The 18,161-nt window shown below is 28.4% G+C and overlaps 1 protein-coding gene across 1 annotated transcript in view; it reads right to left on the bottom strand.

The window, feature by feature from the left end:
* The window catches only part of Lmpt (four and a half LIM domains protein limpet), a 913,540-nt gene extending 900,839 nt beyond the window's left edge, over window positions 1-12,701 (bottom strand). Inside the window, exon 1 of the mRNA XM_075376627.1 lies at window positions 12,557-12,701. Within this exon, the coding sequence (XP_075232742.1) occupies window positions 12,557-12,601 (45 nt within the window). The 5' untranslated portion in view covers window positions 12,602-12,701. The remainder of the gene's footprint in view (window positions 1-12,556) is intronic.
* Between the last annotated feature and the right edge of the window lie 5,460 nt (window positions 12,702-18,161).

Genomic DNA, 18,161 nt, shown 5'->3' with positions numbered 1-18,161 from the left:
TTCTCATTTAATATATGTTTCTTATTTAATATTAAAATATATTTTCTCTTTATAAGAGAATTAAATTATTTTAACCGTAATTTGATAAAATAAGTAAAAATATCGGGTAGACCCTACACACAACTCACTCACCACTATAACTAATTGCATAAGCTCGTATGAAAAGTACACAAATATAAAGTCAACATAACCTTAAATTGAGGTTATGTTTTCTGTTGTCGACCTCAAACTGAGCGTAACAGAAGAAGGACTCAACCAAATTCTCACTTGTACAATTTCAGATACACTATTACAGCACATCTAAATTTCAACGAAATTGATCTAGTAATTTTGGAGATTTTCGAGCCACAAATTTTATATTTAGGCCTGTAAGGAAGTTACATTTTAAGGGTTACATGCTTATATTACTTATTAATTACATCTATTTATATTCCAGACCTCAATTTTCACAACGAAATATTACTTTTGCTAATTTTCCAAATCTGAAAGACTTATAACGGTAAAAAATAAAACAAAAATTACTATAATTAATTTCTACATAATTAAGACTTTTCCTGTTTACATCTATTTAAGTTAAGAGTAATAAACGAATTCGACGAAAATTTTTTTATCAAAAACTGCCTTTTATGACCTAGTTAAAATATAAAAACAAAGAGATATAATATTATTTTAATTTTCTTTTACTACGAATTATGAACAATTCATTTAACTAAAAAACATATAAATAAAAATTCCAATAAATTAAAAGATTCTTTCTTAGAAAAAGATAATAAGCTAAAAATTCCAATAAATTATAACATATTCTTTCTTAGAAAAAGATAATAGGCCTACTCTATATTTCATTCAGATTTGTTCCCTACTTCTCTAGTTATTAAAATAAAAATTTAATATAATCAACAAACGAATTTCCAATGAAAAACCGACTAAAAAAAAATCAGAAACAATAAAAACAGTAAATCGATCTAAAGAATTAACTCCAAAAAACTTAAAAATAAATACAAACATAAGGAAAAGAATCTTATTAAAATGTATTAGCTAAAAAAAATAGAGTTCACACATTAAAAACGTTACGAACGACACTGAAATAATAATATCAATGCAACTAACGTATCTGGCATCATGCCAGAATTACAATAACGTTGGAGCACTAAATTGATTGTTCGTGTTGCCGAAAAAAAAAAAATTGAACTATAAAAAAGGCTAAAACAGAAAACAGTTGCGAAAAAAAAAGTATAATGAATTAAATTAGCCTAAATAATAACTCTGTTATTACTCAGCCGACCTCTGTCGCTGAGTAGGCAGTGTCTTTTCGTGCTTAGGTCCCGAGTTCGAATACCGTTCAGGCACGGCATCTTTTCATACGCTACCAATTTCCACCGGGATAATGACCGTAACTGTTGTAGTCCGCTCTTTCATAACAAAAAAAAAAATTTTTTAAAACTATGTTATGTAACATTTATTAAATACATTAAAAGAGCAGAAAAAGGAAATACAAGGCAACTACGATTTATATTAGTCGACAAATATAAACGCGGGCGCGCGCACACACATACATACAGGATATGCGCATGCGAACTCGGTCGCGGCAACCAACAAATTTTCGGCAACCAGGAACATCTGTCCCTATCTGTTTGGTCGCTTAATTTTCTTCAGAAGTACAAGATCTAAAATCCGTATCCCTGCCACTTATTGAAGATCTTAATATATTTAATCATCAAATGATTTTATAGACATTGTTACAAAATCAAAACATCTGATGTGGGCACTACATGACTTCCTTGTACGTCTGTTAAATTGCATATACATATTTTTATTTTTTTAAATAAAATTCTATTTCATTAATAACTTCTGATATTTTTTAATATTTTTATTTTTATTATTGAATAATAATTATCATTTATCGTAAAAATATTTTTACAATCAGAATCATCAATAAATCAATACATTTAAATTAAAAAAAGTTAAAAAAAAAAAAAGGAGACGAAATCTGATTCGAACCGATGTGCCTTCCCCTTCTAAGATCCAAATATTTCATTAATTAAAATTTTATTTGGCTATAACTCTGAAACCAATGAAAATAATTACCACTTATGATATATTGTTGAAAGGCTCTGAAATGAGAGCTTATTACTACAGAAGAAAAAGTTCAAAATCCAAATTTTTTTGGATTTGGGCATTTTTGGACATTTTTGGTTCAGTCGATTGCAATCAAAATGGAAGGTGCACAATTTTTTGTTACAGCAGTCCTTAGGCTAATCGTTAAAAATTTCAACATCCTACGGCTAATCGTTTTTGAGTTATGCGAGATATATACGTACGTACAGATGTCACGCCGAAACTAGTCAAAATGGATTCAGGGGTAGTCAAAATTGATATTTCCGTTGAAATTTGAAAACCTAAATTTTTCGCGATCATAATACTTCCTTTATTTGGTACAAGGAAGTAAAAAATTACCTTCATGTCGTTTTACTTGTAAAAAAAAAAAAATACTGAAAAAATTCCTTTTTTGGACATTCTAAAACAAATAAATCATTATTCTGATTCGTATATAAAAACTCATTATACAGATCATGTCAGTGTAAGATAAATTATATATAAAAAAGCAAATCATAAGATAAAAAAAGAGATGTGTTTATAGTCCATATTAATTATTATTTTAATATAAAAAAATTAGTAAAAAATAATCCACAATTTAAAAGGTGCTACCGAAAATTATTTTCATCACATATTTATGAACACGTTGGGATGCAGAGAAGCGAATTTTTTGTTTTGTTTTTAACTAATAGGCAATACGTAAAAATTTATAAACAGAATAATGTTTTCGTAAAAGAAAACCTGTTATGTGTATTTTAAATAAATTGGAACTAAGATTTTTCAAACGGTTCAATAGTTTATTAGAAATGATAACAGAAGCATAATAACGTCCTTTATTTTAAGCCGAAATATTGTGTTTAGTTAAACGAAAAGATTTTTTTTTTCTTTAACCAAGATTGTACATTAATAAATTCTTCCAGTAAAAGATGCACAAGTATTTTCTGTCTGTTTTATTTTAATTTTAAAATATTTGTTAATAACTACAGCTACTCCCAGGAATACTAACAAATTCTGCCGATTTGGTGTCCTATTCTGATCTTCTGCCAACTTCGTTGACAGTAACTGATTGTCTAATTCGTAACAAGATTATTTTTGAAGATACCTTTCCGTTAAATGTCCACTTGTGCAATTTTTATGACAGTATTCAAATACAAAAATGTTTAAAACACAGTAATATTATTATTTCCCTAAGTTATCAACATTCGTTTTATTTTATCCATCAAAAAGAGTTATGAATCTCTAACCTAGTGTCCAATCCGAAAGTAAAAGTATGAAAAAATGCTTGTAATTCTATGTTCACAGAATACTACTAACGAGATAAGAAATTCATCATCCGCTGAACAGAGCACAGAGAACGATGTAATATGGAAAATAGATTAAAGACTTAAGATATCTACAAAACCATCAGTAGCATAACAAAAGACAAAAATATTTTAAAAATTCATCTGCACCAGCTCGTTATTTTTAACTGTATATTTTTTTTGTAGGATTAAGAAACCTAGTTTGACCCGGCTGGAATTTCAACTTTACTATAATCCGATAGTCTGGAAAAGAGTTACTGGATCGGTACATAGGCGTCCCCTCAATAGATCACACCTATGAACCACTTGCTCTAAAGATTTCAGTGTCCTTAGCAAAGACCAGATCTTTAAATATAAAATGAGAAAGGGGAAAGAATGGACAGAGAATAAGATAAGGAAAGGGTGAGGAGAAAGCAGGAATTATCCTACGATAGAAAGGAGCTGAAAATAACTCTAGCATTATTACCTGTTAGAAACAGTTCAAGGTCTCGCTCCAAGCATCGGACCATCATTCCGCCTAAAACCTTTTGATTCTTCGGTAGATCAAGTTATCTTTACCAGATGGAAACAGCAAATTAAAACAAAAGATTTTATATTTACTACCTTAATTATATGACCCGGCTAAAATGTATTTTCTTATACAAATTAAAGTATAACTTCCCAACCGGTATAGGGTTTCTAAAAGAATAATCTTCTCCGTCCTTGGAAATGTATGGTAAGAGGAAGTATCCAATTTACTTTTAAACTGTTCAACCAAGAGCATCACTGGAATTGATCTCTGTTCGTTAACTAACACGAGAAATATGTAACAAAAATAAATATAAATGGAGGAACATTTAACCGAAAAGGGACATTTCATAAAACACTAATAAACAAAAAAAAAATTATTCAGTTCACATTTCAAGTTATTAAATATATTACCACCACTTTTTTAAGGGCAGTACTTATTCTTTTTTTACCACTAATGTCGGAAAGAAGGTTTACTTACAAAAACAATTTCGTGAAATAGATAAGAAAAAATAATCCAACCCAAAATCTTTTACTGGAAATTGAATAGGTCACACAATTTTAAAAAATACGATGTAAAACTACGGTTCAAAAGATATTTTGACATTTTACACCTGTTAATAAATGAAGGTAATCCAGGGATGAAAGATTGTATTTGAAAAGTTATATTAACCGTAAAAAAATATCCTAATATTTAAAATTAAGAGATTCGACCAATATGTAATTTTTTTTCTACATGTTCATGCGTTACTCTTCAGCACTGAACAGATTTCGATGATCCACTTATAATTTTATTTTTTTTAAATTCCGCTACATTTTTTTTATTAACTAAGGAAAACTTGTAAAATTTGTAAAGAAATATTTTTAAGGGTACGTAATTATATTTAGAATACCGTATCATTAATTCGGTATTGTTAAATAAGTACCACAATATCATGCATGTTTTACAAAACGTGACAGTAAAAGCTACACTACAAAATAAGAACAAAGGAAACGAAAAATCTCATGTGGACAACAGATGACTTCCTTGTACGGCTATTAAATTACATACACACATTTTTAAAAGTACATAAAATTTTATTTCACTAATGACTTCTGATATTTCTGTTTTACTATTGAATTATTATTTATTGTAAAAGTTTTTTTTTTTACAGAGGTAGATAATTATTAATAAATCAATATATTTAAATTTTTTTTAAAATAGTTAAAAAACAAAATAAATGAAGTCGGATTTGTACCGATGTGCCGTCCCCTTCTAAGATCCAAATATTTTATTAATTAAAATTTTATTTGGCTATAACTCTGGAACCAAAAAAAAATATGTACCACTTAAAATATCAACGACCTTTTTTTCCTGCAACTAATAAAAAGTCCAAAATCCAAACAGTTTGGATTTTGGGTTTTTTTGGAAACTTTTGGTCCAGTCGATAGCAATAGAAAGGGGAGGTGCACAACTAGATGTTACAAGAGTCCTAAATCCAAAATTTCAACTTCCTAAGGCTAATAGTTTTTGAGTTGTGCGACATACGTACGTACAGACATCACGCTGAAACTAGTTAAAATGGATTAGGAATGATCAAAATGGATATTTCCGTTGAAATCTGAAAACCGACATTTTCGCGATCACAATACTTCCTTGTACTTAAAAAAGCAACAGATAACAGCCGATAGATTAACAAGAAACAAGAAACTCATTTCGATAGAAGCATATTCTTCATAAAAATGAAATGAAAGCATAAATGACATATTTATTTTAAATACTAAATAAATAAATATTAATTAATTTACTTTAAAATTTTCACAATTGAAAAAGTAGCCTATTACTTTTAAACTTTAAGGACGGTTGTTTTTTTAATGTTTTTTTATTTTTTTAAATACACACAGGCGCATAAAAACGCTGTATTACGCTGTATGTTACTATATTCATAGTAACACACGATGTACTAAAAATTATAACTTTTATGAAAGTAATGGAAAAAACTGATTCTCATTTTGGGTCCGGTAAATAATATAGGTGTCATACCTACTTTAAACCAGAAAGAAAAAATGTAATAATAAAAATTTAAAAACTAAGACCCAAAAATGCAACACACATATTTTAATATGGAATAAATTTTAAGAAAGATTTTTCTAAAAATATTCATGCATAGATTCGCTTAATAAATTTTTTCAGCAAAGTTTTGTCTAAACCTAACACCCCCTTCAATGAAGCCTAAAATATGAAAAAGAGAATTTTCAAAAAACTTTCTACATTTTAGGTCCGGGGTCTATAATTAAAAAAAAAAAAAAAACTGTAGATATTTCTTGACAACTTTACGTAAGAAGTTTTTCAAAAGTTTTTTGAAAAATATTTAAACCGAATGGAGGTAAAGGGAAATAAGACAAAATATAAATTTCAATTTTGAGGTGATTGATTTAAAAGAAAATTGTTTGAATTATTTACATAACATTCATTGAAGGTAAAGAATTAATGAAATGTTCTCTAAAATTTCTCTAAAGAAAATCTAAATTGATTTTTTCGCTATTTCCGCCCATCCCTTAAAGAATTTTTGAAAAAAAATATGATTGATCCCCCATATATAGAAATATTTGAACAAAATTTGAAGAAAATCGGTTGGATCAATTTTGAGATATAAGACCAAAAATAGTACGACTAACATATAGCACATACTTATATACATAGTTGTATATAAATATGAAAACAGATTTATAGTGCATATCTGAGAGGTATTTGAAGGCAAAAAGAAAAGAAGTTCTACATAGTTAAAAAAAATTCTAAAATTATTTTTTATTTTTTATTTTTGTCCGCCATATTGAATCAAATTTAATTTTTTGATTAGAAAGCTGGACATATGACACAAGATTCCATTTAGAATTTTACAATAAAAACAATGGTGAAACCCCGTTTTTCTGTTAATACCTTCGTTATCGAGTTATAAACATTCAAAGTTGCAACGACGGAAAAATCGTGTTAACAAAACTAGGTAAAACGCGTTGTATGAACAATTTTATTACATTTTACATTCATAATGCATATAATAACGAACTTTAAACAGTGCTAATATTGATAACAATAATTAATAATTAACAACGCAACAAATTAAACGGCTATATCAATCGATATTATTTTCTAAATAAAAATTAACTTTCAGTGTTATAAGCTGATTTTTTTTATTTATCAGCTATTAATTTACAATAATACAGTTTGAATTACTTTGAAACAATGCAACAGAATTACTCTTCATTTCATTTTTTTTCTTCAACATACTCGTAATTGTATAATTTGATATTGCTACAAAAAAATTAAGTTGTAGGCCTAGTGGTTCAAATTTGTGTTTTGATGAAAGGTTTATTATTAGTTTCCTCATTCATTTATTTAGTTTTATTACATATTAAATCTTAAGTGAAACCGAAAAAATAACTCTGTTGATAATGAACGTAAATGGTGACAGTGTTTGGCCTTTACAAGATGTGATTTATTTAATAATACGAGATTTCCAAACAAAGAACATAAAAGTAAATAGGCTGTGATCAAGACAGTACAGCGGCTTGAAGAAACCAATACTATAAAGAATCATCCTCGCACCGGTAGACCAAAAACTGTCACAACTGATGCAAAGTCATTAGATATATTGCAGAGCTTTGTTAAAGACCTTCATTCATCGATTCAGAAAGCTGTTGTCCAATATGAAATTAGTTATTTTTCAGTTCAAAAAGTTCTTAAAGAAATAATTTTCTCCCTTATAAGTTACACCTGGTGCAAGAACTTTCGGAAGATGATTTTGACCGTCGAGTTGAGTATTGTGATAGTACAATACAAAAATTAGACGTAGACGCAAATTTTTCTAATTTAATAACATTTACTGATAAAAAACCTTTTATGTTAAATGGCCATGTGAATAAAAAGTTGATATTGGAGCGATAATAATCCCAGATGAAGTTGGAAGCTCATATACACCCTCAGAAGGTGACGTTTGGGCAGGAATCGTTGGTCATTGTATTTTACATGACAATTCTACAGGAGATGCTTACTGCAACTTGTTAGCCGGTAGGATTTCACCAAATATACGGGTAAATGTTGGACAAGAATTAAATAATAACGTATGGTTTCAGCAAGATGATGCAACACCTCATTATTATCTAAGGGACGACAAATTTTAAATGAACCAAATCGCTGTTTAGGTCGTATAAAAGCCGTAGAATGACCTGCCAGGTCCCTAGACCTGTCTCTTCTGGATTACATTTTTTTTGGGGATATGTGAAACACAATGTTTACAAAACAAAACCTGTAGCCATTGACGAATCGAAAAGAAGAATAACTCACGAATCTATTCGCGTACCACCAGATATGAAACAAGTTATAAAAGGATATTACTTGAGGTTACCAGTGTCAAGCTCTAGAGGGTAAGTATTTTGAACATTTCTTATAGAATGGTATGCTTTCAAAATTCATTTCATTAGTAATTTACGACCGAAAACATTAATTAAAAATTTTATAATAAATATTGTAATATTTAAAATAAATATTTAAATAATATAATGTAGCCCAGTGGTTCCCAAACGTTTCCGAGTCGCGGCACCCTTTTTCAATTACAACTTTTCCATGTAGCCCTACCCTACGTGAAAGTCATACTTTCTCGTGATTAAAAAATAAATATAAATAAAACTCGTGTATCTTCATTATTTTTTTACTTTATTAACATTACATTAATAATTATAAATGTCTTAGTTCAATTAATTATGAAGTTTTTACAATATTTCGCGGCGCCCCTGTGAAGAGACCGCGGCGCACAGTTTGGGAATCACTGATGTAGCCGTTTAATTTGTTGTTGTGTTGTTAATTATTAGTTATAATTTATTATAATCAATATAATAACACTGTAAAGTTGGTTATTGTATGCATTATGAATGTAAAATGCAATAAAATTGTTTATGTAACGCGGTTTAACTCTTTTTATTGTTAACACGATTTTTCCGTCATTACAACTTTGAATGCCTAAACTCGGTAACGAAAGCATTAACAGAAAAACGGATTTCACCGCTGTTTTTCTTGTAAACTTTTAAATCGAGATCATATGTCTACCTTTCTATTTAAAAGATTAAATTTGATTCAATATGGCGGACAAAAATTAAAAAACCACCATAATGCAGATTTGTTTTAACTACGTAGAATCCCGTTTCTTTCTGCCTCCAAATACCTCTCAGATATGCAGATACTTAAATATCACCCAGTATTTTTTTTAATTTTTTATCTAGGTTAACTAATTGGACCCTAACACGTAAAAATTTGCAAAAAACCTGACACCAGATGTTTTATATGATCACCATACTTTCCTCTTCAATGTAGCTATCGCTTTCTGACTAAATTCGCCGGGAAAGTAAAACGTTTATAAACTAATTTAATTGAATTTTCGCTTTTTTACGCTGAACATAGTTACGCTTCAATTTATTAATTAGTAAGAAAAAATGATGTAACGAAGATGAAAATAAAAATAACTTCAGTAATTATAGATGAATAGCTTAATTTTTAGTCTCGATACAAATTTAAATTATTTAGAATAATTTAAAACAGGAGTGTTTTGATTATCTAAATAATAAATAATTGCAATAATAATTACTGAATTTATTAAATAAATACCCAAAAAATTACGGTTTAATTAGTCAAGGTTAACGAGCGAAGCAAGCGTAGGTTAAGTTTGGTTAAATTATATTTTTAAAATAAATAAATATAAATAACCATTCATAAAATTTAATAAGAGACTGTTCATTTTCCACCGAAATCCGATTGACTAATTTGTTTTTAAATAAAGCTGTAGCTGCGATGGCGTTAATACGTAAGTACCTAATTGTTTCATAAAATATAATACAAACCATACTTGAATGGAAGTAAATAAAATACTCTTGTGATGTTTTTAGAGGAAAAAAAAGTAAAAAATCAGCTAACTACCTATAATCTACTCATGTCATCCATACACGGAGTATCATGACCTTGAGCTAGAAGGCCCGCGACCAAAATCCAATAACGATGTCTTTATTAATATTTTAAGCTACAAAGAAATAAATTTAATACAACACAAACCAACAATAATTCAAAGAAAAAATACAACCGAAACATAAAAAATAAAACTTTTAAAAAATGCATATCTCAACATGAACGTACAGAATGGACACTAAAAAAATGAAGTATAAAGAAATGACATCATCATTATAAAAAGAAAAATAAGATTACGTACAGGAAATTCCATTGAGAGTATTTAATAAATTAACAATACCGATAAACCAATATTTCTGGATAAAAATTAATAAACGGATTTAACATCTGCCCAAGAAAAAAATAACAATTTTGCTCGTCAAACACAAGATCAAATATTTCTCTGCAATATTATAAAAAAAATGTATGCAAAGGAAGCAATTAATTAAATAGCTGAAATATTAGGGTTATCTGATATATAAATAATTAATGAGATGATAATGAAAAAAATATAACAAATAACAACAAAGGGGGAAATATAATTACGTATGAGGACTGAAAAATGTTTAATTCAGTAATTATAAATTTACTACTAAAACAAAGAAAATGGAATCCGATTAAGTTCATAGAAAATCTAACTAATTAACTGAAATACTTCAAGCAACGTGGAAAATGTAAACTATGAAATAATGTTTTATTACCAACGGATGGAACTATATTAAATAAAAATATAACTTAAAAAAAGAGTAAATTTGAAGTTAGTTAAAAGAGTGACAGAACAAAGAGTAGAAGAAAGAAAAACTGCAATAAAGTAGGTATTAAAACGTGAATAGTTTTAAAAGTTCCATGTAATATTTTTTTAAATAAACAAAAGAACATTAAAAGCTACCTATAAAATATTAAGATAGTAGTTCAAAAAAACCTATTTAAAAAAAGACGATAAATGCAAAGTAAAGTTTAAACGAAAATAAAAGTAAAACAAAAAAAAACTGAATACAAAACATACAAGGGAAAACGAATATGTAAAAAAAAAGGGTAGATAAAAACAAAGAAGAGGTTATTAAAGCAGAAGACCACCCGGATATCCTAAACGAAATAAAAAATCAAGCAAGAACAATATGTACTGGAACTGTTCTTAACCAAAGAAAACGGCGACCATATGACAAAATGATATTTATATAAATGAATTAAAATGATAAAAACCTCTTAATTTGTAAAATAACAAAACATTACACAAATTGGATATTAAGTACACGAAAAATAATGTACTAAGTTACAAAATTACAAATTTATTAATTTTAAATGTTGTATAAAAAAAATCGTGTTTCGATGTATTGTCACTCGTTAACAATTCCTATTTAAATCCTACTATAATTTCATACAAACTTAATCCATTAAAAGCGGCAAAACTGTCTACAAAAATTTAACAAAAATCAAAAGTTTGTATGTATTATATATATATATATATATATATATATATATATATAATTGTTTCGCAAAAGAATATAATACTGATATAACAATGATTGTGTACGTAATGAAAATACGCAGTTTTATAACCCTGATACGTATGTAGTCTTTGATTTACCTCTCGATACAATTATTTAAACACTACTAATTCATAGTACAGTGAAATATTAAGTAAATAAAGTCGAAATTTTAATTTATTCAAATAAAATATAAAAAGCTGCGCGATAGATTTTAAAGGATAGCTTATAACTCATAATATTAAATAGTAAGGTTAAGAATAAAAAAAAAAACTCTTAGAATTATTACATTAAAAATACTCATTTTGTACATGCTATATTAATATATAACAATGAATGGATGGATATATATGCGAATAAAAAAGGCTTTCCGTTGTCTTTTATAAACAAAAAGAGAACATTTAAAATTAATTGGATAAAAGTAAATATTAATTTTAATACGACTAAAAAAAAAAAATCTTATTTACAAGTACAGATTGATATAAAAAAACAAAAACTCTAATACACGTGAAAACCGATTGCAAAAAACGTTTTATGCTCAGACACACGTAACAATAATCTTAAAATATTTAACAACATGACTGTCTAAAAAATAATACAACTCATTAATGAATGTAAAATAACTTTGAAAATAGGATACAAAAATATTCAAGGTTTCCGTTGCCTGTACGTTTTTCTAAATCGTGGAAAAACATTAGCTTACTTTCGTAAAAATTATCAGTACTTCAGTACATTAATCGTGAGGCATAAAAAATGAGTAAGTAGGTGACGTAATGTTTAACAAAGTAATAATTCGGTAGCCGTGCTTAATGTATTAAAAAAAATTTCAAACTATGTGGAAAATTAATATCATACATATGAACGAACATATATATACACAGTATCATACGATGGCTACTCGGAATTACACATGATTATAAAGATAACTCTTGTGCAACTCTCATAAACGCTAATTATTTAATTTAATTATGTTAAAACAAATACGAGTGAAGTAACAATAAACAGCGAAAAGCACAAAGAGAACTAAACATTTGAAGTAGTTCGATATAAGTTTACGTTATATAAATCTAAAGATAAAAGGAATAAAATTGGCCGGTAAATGACAAGTCTTATAACACGAAAAGTAGCCGGTAAGGTCGTTAAACTAAAAAAATAAAATACAAATTAAAATTAAATAAAACATTATATATACGTACCGGTTGGCCGAAAGCTTCTTTAGGTGTCCTGCGCACACAATTCATAGCGGCAACGCGACAAATTTCAAACAATCATTCACTAACCAACGGTATATCACTGATCACACTTAACAACCATCAACATCCACACAGATTATTAACAACTAAACTACACCACGGCATCAGCGCTGCAGCATGGACTAGTTAATGTCTCTGATACACACACACACACATAAACAACAGGTTGCCACAGGGCTGCCAATTCAATCCTACGCGCTCAAACAAAATTTCCCTCTTATCATATTTGCAACTAATAACTGAAGGCTTGCATACGATAACCGTTAACAAACTTTATCCATCTACCGCACAACAATACGTATGAAATAATTAAATGGGGCATTTAGTTTTCTTGGGATTCTTGTATATCTACGAGCCTGATTACCAATAAATAAATAGATTTTTTATCCTGATCGGTACGTAGTAATACATTATATAGATAACAGAAATGGATACAATTAATTATACAAAAAAAATTGATGTGATTAAAGACCGTATTAATTATCTTAAATAAAAATACATGAATTAATGTTAAGGTCAATACATTAAATATCTACTATATAATTCAGTAGTTATTGAAAATTATTTGAGTACAAGTTTATCTACACATCAAACTTTTTTAAATCAGCATTATTTAAAAAAAATTAAACAGAGTAATATTGCTTTTATAAAAAAAATTGTTTGTTTTCTAAATAAATTAGTGGTAAGAATTTTTAAATCGACTATTTATTAGTAATAGCAACATAAACATAACAAACAAGTCCCTTTCCCGAAGAATATAATGGCAGAAGAAATAAATAATAATATTCTTGAAAAATTTGACCGTAATTTCCATTAATTAATACCTACTGATACTGATGATGCAGTCCATTATTCATAAGAGTTTCTTAATGTTCTCAATCTATCAGAATTTTTAATTCATATACTGAAATTAAGTTGGTTCTCTAATTAAGTTATTATATAAGTTTCAACCTCCCAATTTCTGTAATGGTACCAGACTACAGATCAGAGCTATACATTGAAGTGATTCTTTTCAATAAAGATTTATATTTTAGATATTCTTACTGGGTCTGCAACAGTAGAATTTAATTTATTTCTTGAATTACTGTCACCCCTTTAGAACATCTACATACAATCTCAATAGAGGTTTTTATTTTTGTTATTACTGTTAACAAGTGATAAGGCCAAACTTTCAATCATGTTGGAGTAGATCTCCATTCAGAATGTTTCTTCCCCACAACCAACTACATGTAGAATTTTCCAGAAGTGGAAATTCTAAATAATCTTGATACCAACAGGTAGTAAAACAAACATGAATATGAATGAAACAAACATGAATGTTGTATGAAATTTTACTTTATTCAAAACCTATTTTTAAATTTTTTTAATATAATTATGATCATTAACTAAAAATAAAACCATGGAAGCTATAAAAAAAGTTTAATGTTTCATGTGTTAATAAAAAAATTAACATCCACTGTAAAAAAATTAGGTAGTAATTAAGGAACTGGAAGTAAAAGTTGATTCAAATAGAAAATGTTATATGTTGAAATTAAAAATTAGGTTTTTAATTATCTGCACTTGTTTTACAATATTGTTATTACTTAATTTATTACATCCTTTGCAAAAATTCTCAATTTTCTATTGAGGTATAAACCACACAAATATAATTTCTATTACATCATTTGTTGATATTTACCATTACTTGAAAACTAAAATATTTTAATTTTAGAAGATTACAGGAGGCCGAGCTTTATATAGGTATATCAGGCTGTGGCAATAATACAGATTTTAGTATTCAGTAAAAGAAACATTCTCCTAAATGGGGATTACACAATCAAAATAAAGAAGATTTTTATATAGATTATATTTATTTATTGCTACCTTCTATGGCATGCTTTTAGGGTGAATAAAATAGTAATACAAATGGTACAATCTATGATATTATAAAAAAAAGGAAGAGGGTTTTTGTTTGTTCGGGATAAACTAAAAACCTACTTGATGAATCGCAATAAAATTTTTACCCATGTTTCTTGGCAATTCTCTGACCCTTGCTGATTCCATAAGCATTGATGTTTTTGGCAATGGAATTTTCCTGGCAGGTTTTACTATTGGTTTGCCATTGCCTTCCTAATGTGGTTAATTGAAACCCAACTACCAAAGAACACCAGCATCCACAGTCTAGCATTCAAATTCATATAAAAGATTTAAAAGGATATAAAAGAAGTTAGAACTCTCGACTTCGAAAATCAGCTGATTTTGCAAAGACAAGTTTAACCACTAAACTAACCCAGCAGGTTTATTTATCTGTAGTAGTGCAGATTTGCTGGTTGAAGCAAACTTTAATGAATTGAATTAATCAACTGTGAATGTGAATCTCATTGTGTGAGCTGGGTTTGAACTGAATGATTGGAATCAATCAAATTAATATATTACAAAAACAATAGAATTAAATTTACATTAAATAAAATAATATTAAATAAATTTAAAAACATTCTGTTTAACAACAATGGGTTTCCTGTGGGGACTGGATGTAAGGGTAGAACGGTGAAGTATGCGAGCAAACCGTGGGAGGCTAGACCAACTATCACCATCAACTGGCAACAAATGGGTTACCCCTGGGGCACTGTTTTGGGAGGTGCAATGGGGTGCTTTTATAATATATCTGCAAACAATCATCCAATTTTCAAAATTCAAATGGGATATCTGTTAGCAGATTGAAGACTAACTTTTGCTTGCATCAGGTATGCTTTTGACCTAACAGATCACGGTTGTATGTATATAAATATATATATGCACACACACACACACACATGAATATATAAATAAAGTTTGTCTGTTTTTTTTGTTATTGCATTACATGAGAACCAGTCGACCAATTACTTTCAAAAAGATATTAAAAATATTCATTATTCGCCCCCCAAGGAGGTTGAAGTTGTTAATTAAAGATATTCATTAAGGAAGATATAGATTAATCCTATTATTTCATTGTTATATTTCTGCGACTAAGGTAAAGAAATAAGTTATGAATTTTTCATCGTCAAAAGTGTGTGTACTTTAATTACCGTAGTTTCTATTATTCTATCTTTTGTAATTTAATTTCATTTTCAGGTTTCTATAGAGCCTGAATACTATAATTATTATTTATCAGTATTATTCTCACAACCGTGAGGATAATGTATAGTTTGTGGGTCCAGGGGGTGGAGCCCTCTGAGTAGATAAGAATGGCAACTGAATCAAGCTCTGCAGGTGTCCAGAGAATAGCAAGGAAAGGGAGGTCTGCAGCCATGAGGTAGGCCCTTTGGCCCTGGGAGACCCTAAGGAGCCCCTGAGTTGGCTCTGGAATTCGCCTGGGCTGACCTAAACCACAAGGGTCCAGTTGCTGGCTAGACGGGCTGGTTAGTATATTATAGTTAATAAATTGTGTATTATTGTAAATATGTGCTTATTCAAATGTACTTTTTCATTGAAGAACAACACGTGAGAAAGAACAAAATATTGATTGTATAATATGGATATACATTTGAAGGAATTACACTGTTATTAACTTTACGACCAGAATGGAAATAAGAAAATAATTTCTAATAAACAATTAAGAATAGAGATTGCAGGGTTTGTATAAAATTCTACTGATCCAAATTAAATAACAAAACTATCACAGATTGAATTAAAGCAATAAATCTTAATATGTACTGCAAGTTTAATTTTTGTTAATAAAAGTACTATTGAGCTCTCTCTGTCTTGGTGCTTATTGGTCTCTCTTTGTTAAAGTACTATTGATTAACATTAGCAATAATTATCATCTGATAAAAATCCACAGGTATGAAATCACAATTGAAAAATGCTTTTGTATAATAACTTATATTCAATAAAAAAATAATATTTTTTTAAAAATAAAACAGATAAGCAGTAGACAAGGAAGATAGTTTACAATGAAATTTTTAATGTGTTCCAGTTTCTGAATTTTTTTGCATGTTCACCTCTATTATTTGATGTTTAAATTGGAAATCAAAGAAAGCAGTTATCAAATTGAAAATAAAATCTTTTTTTTATTTGATTTTTCCTCCCATAGAATGCCATCTTCAGTTCCATCTAATGTATTGCTAGTGAAACATTTTTTAAATCCTTCTCCAATGCTGTCTGGTTTTATGAAGGTCAACGACTTAATAATCTACATACATAATAAGCTCAAAGAAGGTATTTTTTTTCTTCCAAGAGATAGGTGTTACTTGATGACTGTAATAAATTTGCATTCAATAATTACAATTTTTTTTTAAGATTATCTTTAAAAGCCTGTTCACAACTACATTCAAAATCTGTAACTCTGAAATAATACCACAGCTATTATAACTAAATCCGTATTTACTTTTTTTATTTCCAATTTTACATTTTCGGTCAATTGACCCCTGAATACAACTAATATTAACGTGGATGGCTGTCTTCCAAGACCTAAGTCTTCTAAGACCTAAGTTTCTGTAGCAGACTGTTTTGAGGCAAGACTCATCCATCTAATCTTTTTCATTTACGCGTACAATAATCCATGCCTTTTCATTTCCACTTGCTTTATCTGTAGGCATGTAAAAAAAAAATGGTAGTTTTATCAGCATTACCAATACTATCCAGTGGATAATTGTGTGTTTCTTAAATTAATAATGTGTTTCTGGAAAGCAATAAGTTTTCCTCATAATCCACTGGTAATCTTTCAGGTTACATTGTATGACATCTTAAGGCTAGCCCATTCCTTTTCATCATGCGCCTACACCAACTTAACCTTCTTTAAAATTTTCTACACCTATTTTTTTAAGCAATTTCATGACCTTTAATTATGATTGCACCTCTTGTAATAAAAAACATTACTTCTATTTGCTTTAATGAATTCAACAACTAAATCATCTATTTCTTGAAAATGGCCTATCTGTGGTTCTCTGAAGATTTTTGGGAAGATATTGTGGTCAGTAAGGAGCCTTTCTGCTTCCTCCAACAACAAATATTTTTTCACTGACACCATATATTCTGGTTACAGTACAATTATGAGATTTTTCGACTATACTTAATACTTGTAATTTAAATTTTGTGTCAAAATTTAAGTATAAACCTCTTATACTTCACTCATTTCTGGGGGAAAAAAAATTACAATAAATAATTCTTTCAGGATGATACCTTTCAAGCCAAATAGCTTTAAACTGACAATGAAAGCCAAGTTTACATGCAAACTAAATAATAGAAAGACTGTTATGAATTACAATGAAACTGGTTTGATGGATAGTAATGTATGTAGAGGACAATTTAAAAATTTCCAGACCCAAATTATAGGATTTTACATAAAGGACACCATCTTTACACCATTTACATAAAGGATTCCATCTTGCATGTTCCAATCCGAACTATTCATAACCCTTAAATACACATGCAGGTAGATAAGTCAGAGGTATAATCCTTGTATTGAATAGATAGAAAAGAAATTATAAAACACTTACCAAAAATAAGTATTTAACAAACTATTATTTGAAGAAAAAGTTAAAATAAATGAAATAAAAAACATGTTTTCACAAAAATGCAAAAATTCAAA

The sequence above is a fragment of the Lycorma delicatula genome, chromosome 10 (genome assembly GCF_047948215.1).
Source record: "Lycorma delicatula isolate Av1 chromosome 10, ASM4794821v1, whole genome shotgun sequence".
NCBI lineage: Eukaryota > Metazoa > Arthropoda > Insecta > Hemiptera > Fulgoridae > Lycorma > Lycorma delicatula.
The sequence above is the reverse complement of the archived record's forward strand: the minus strand, read 5'-3'. Positions and strand labels throughout refer to the sequence as shown.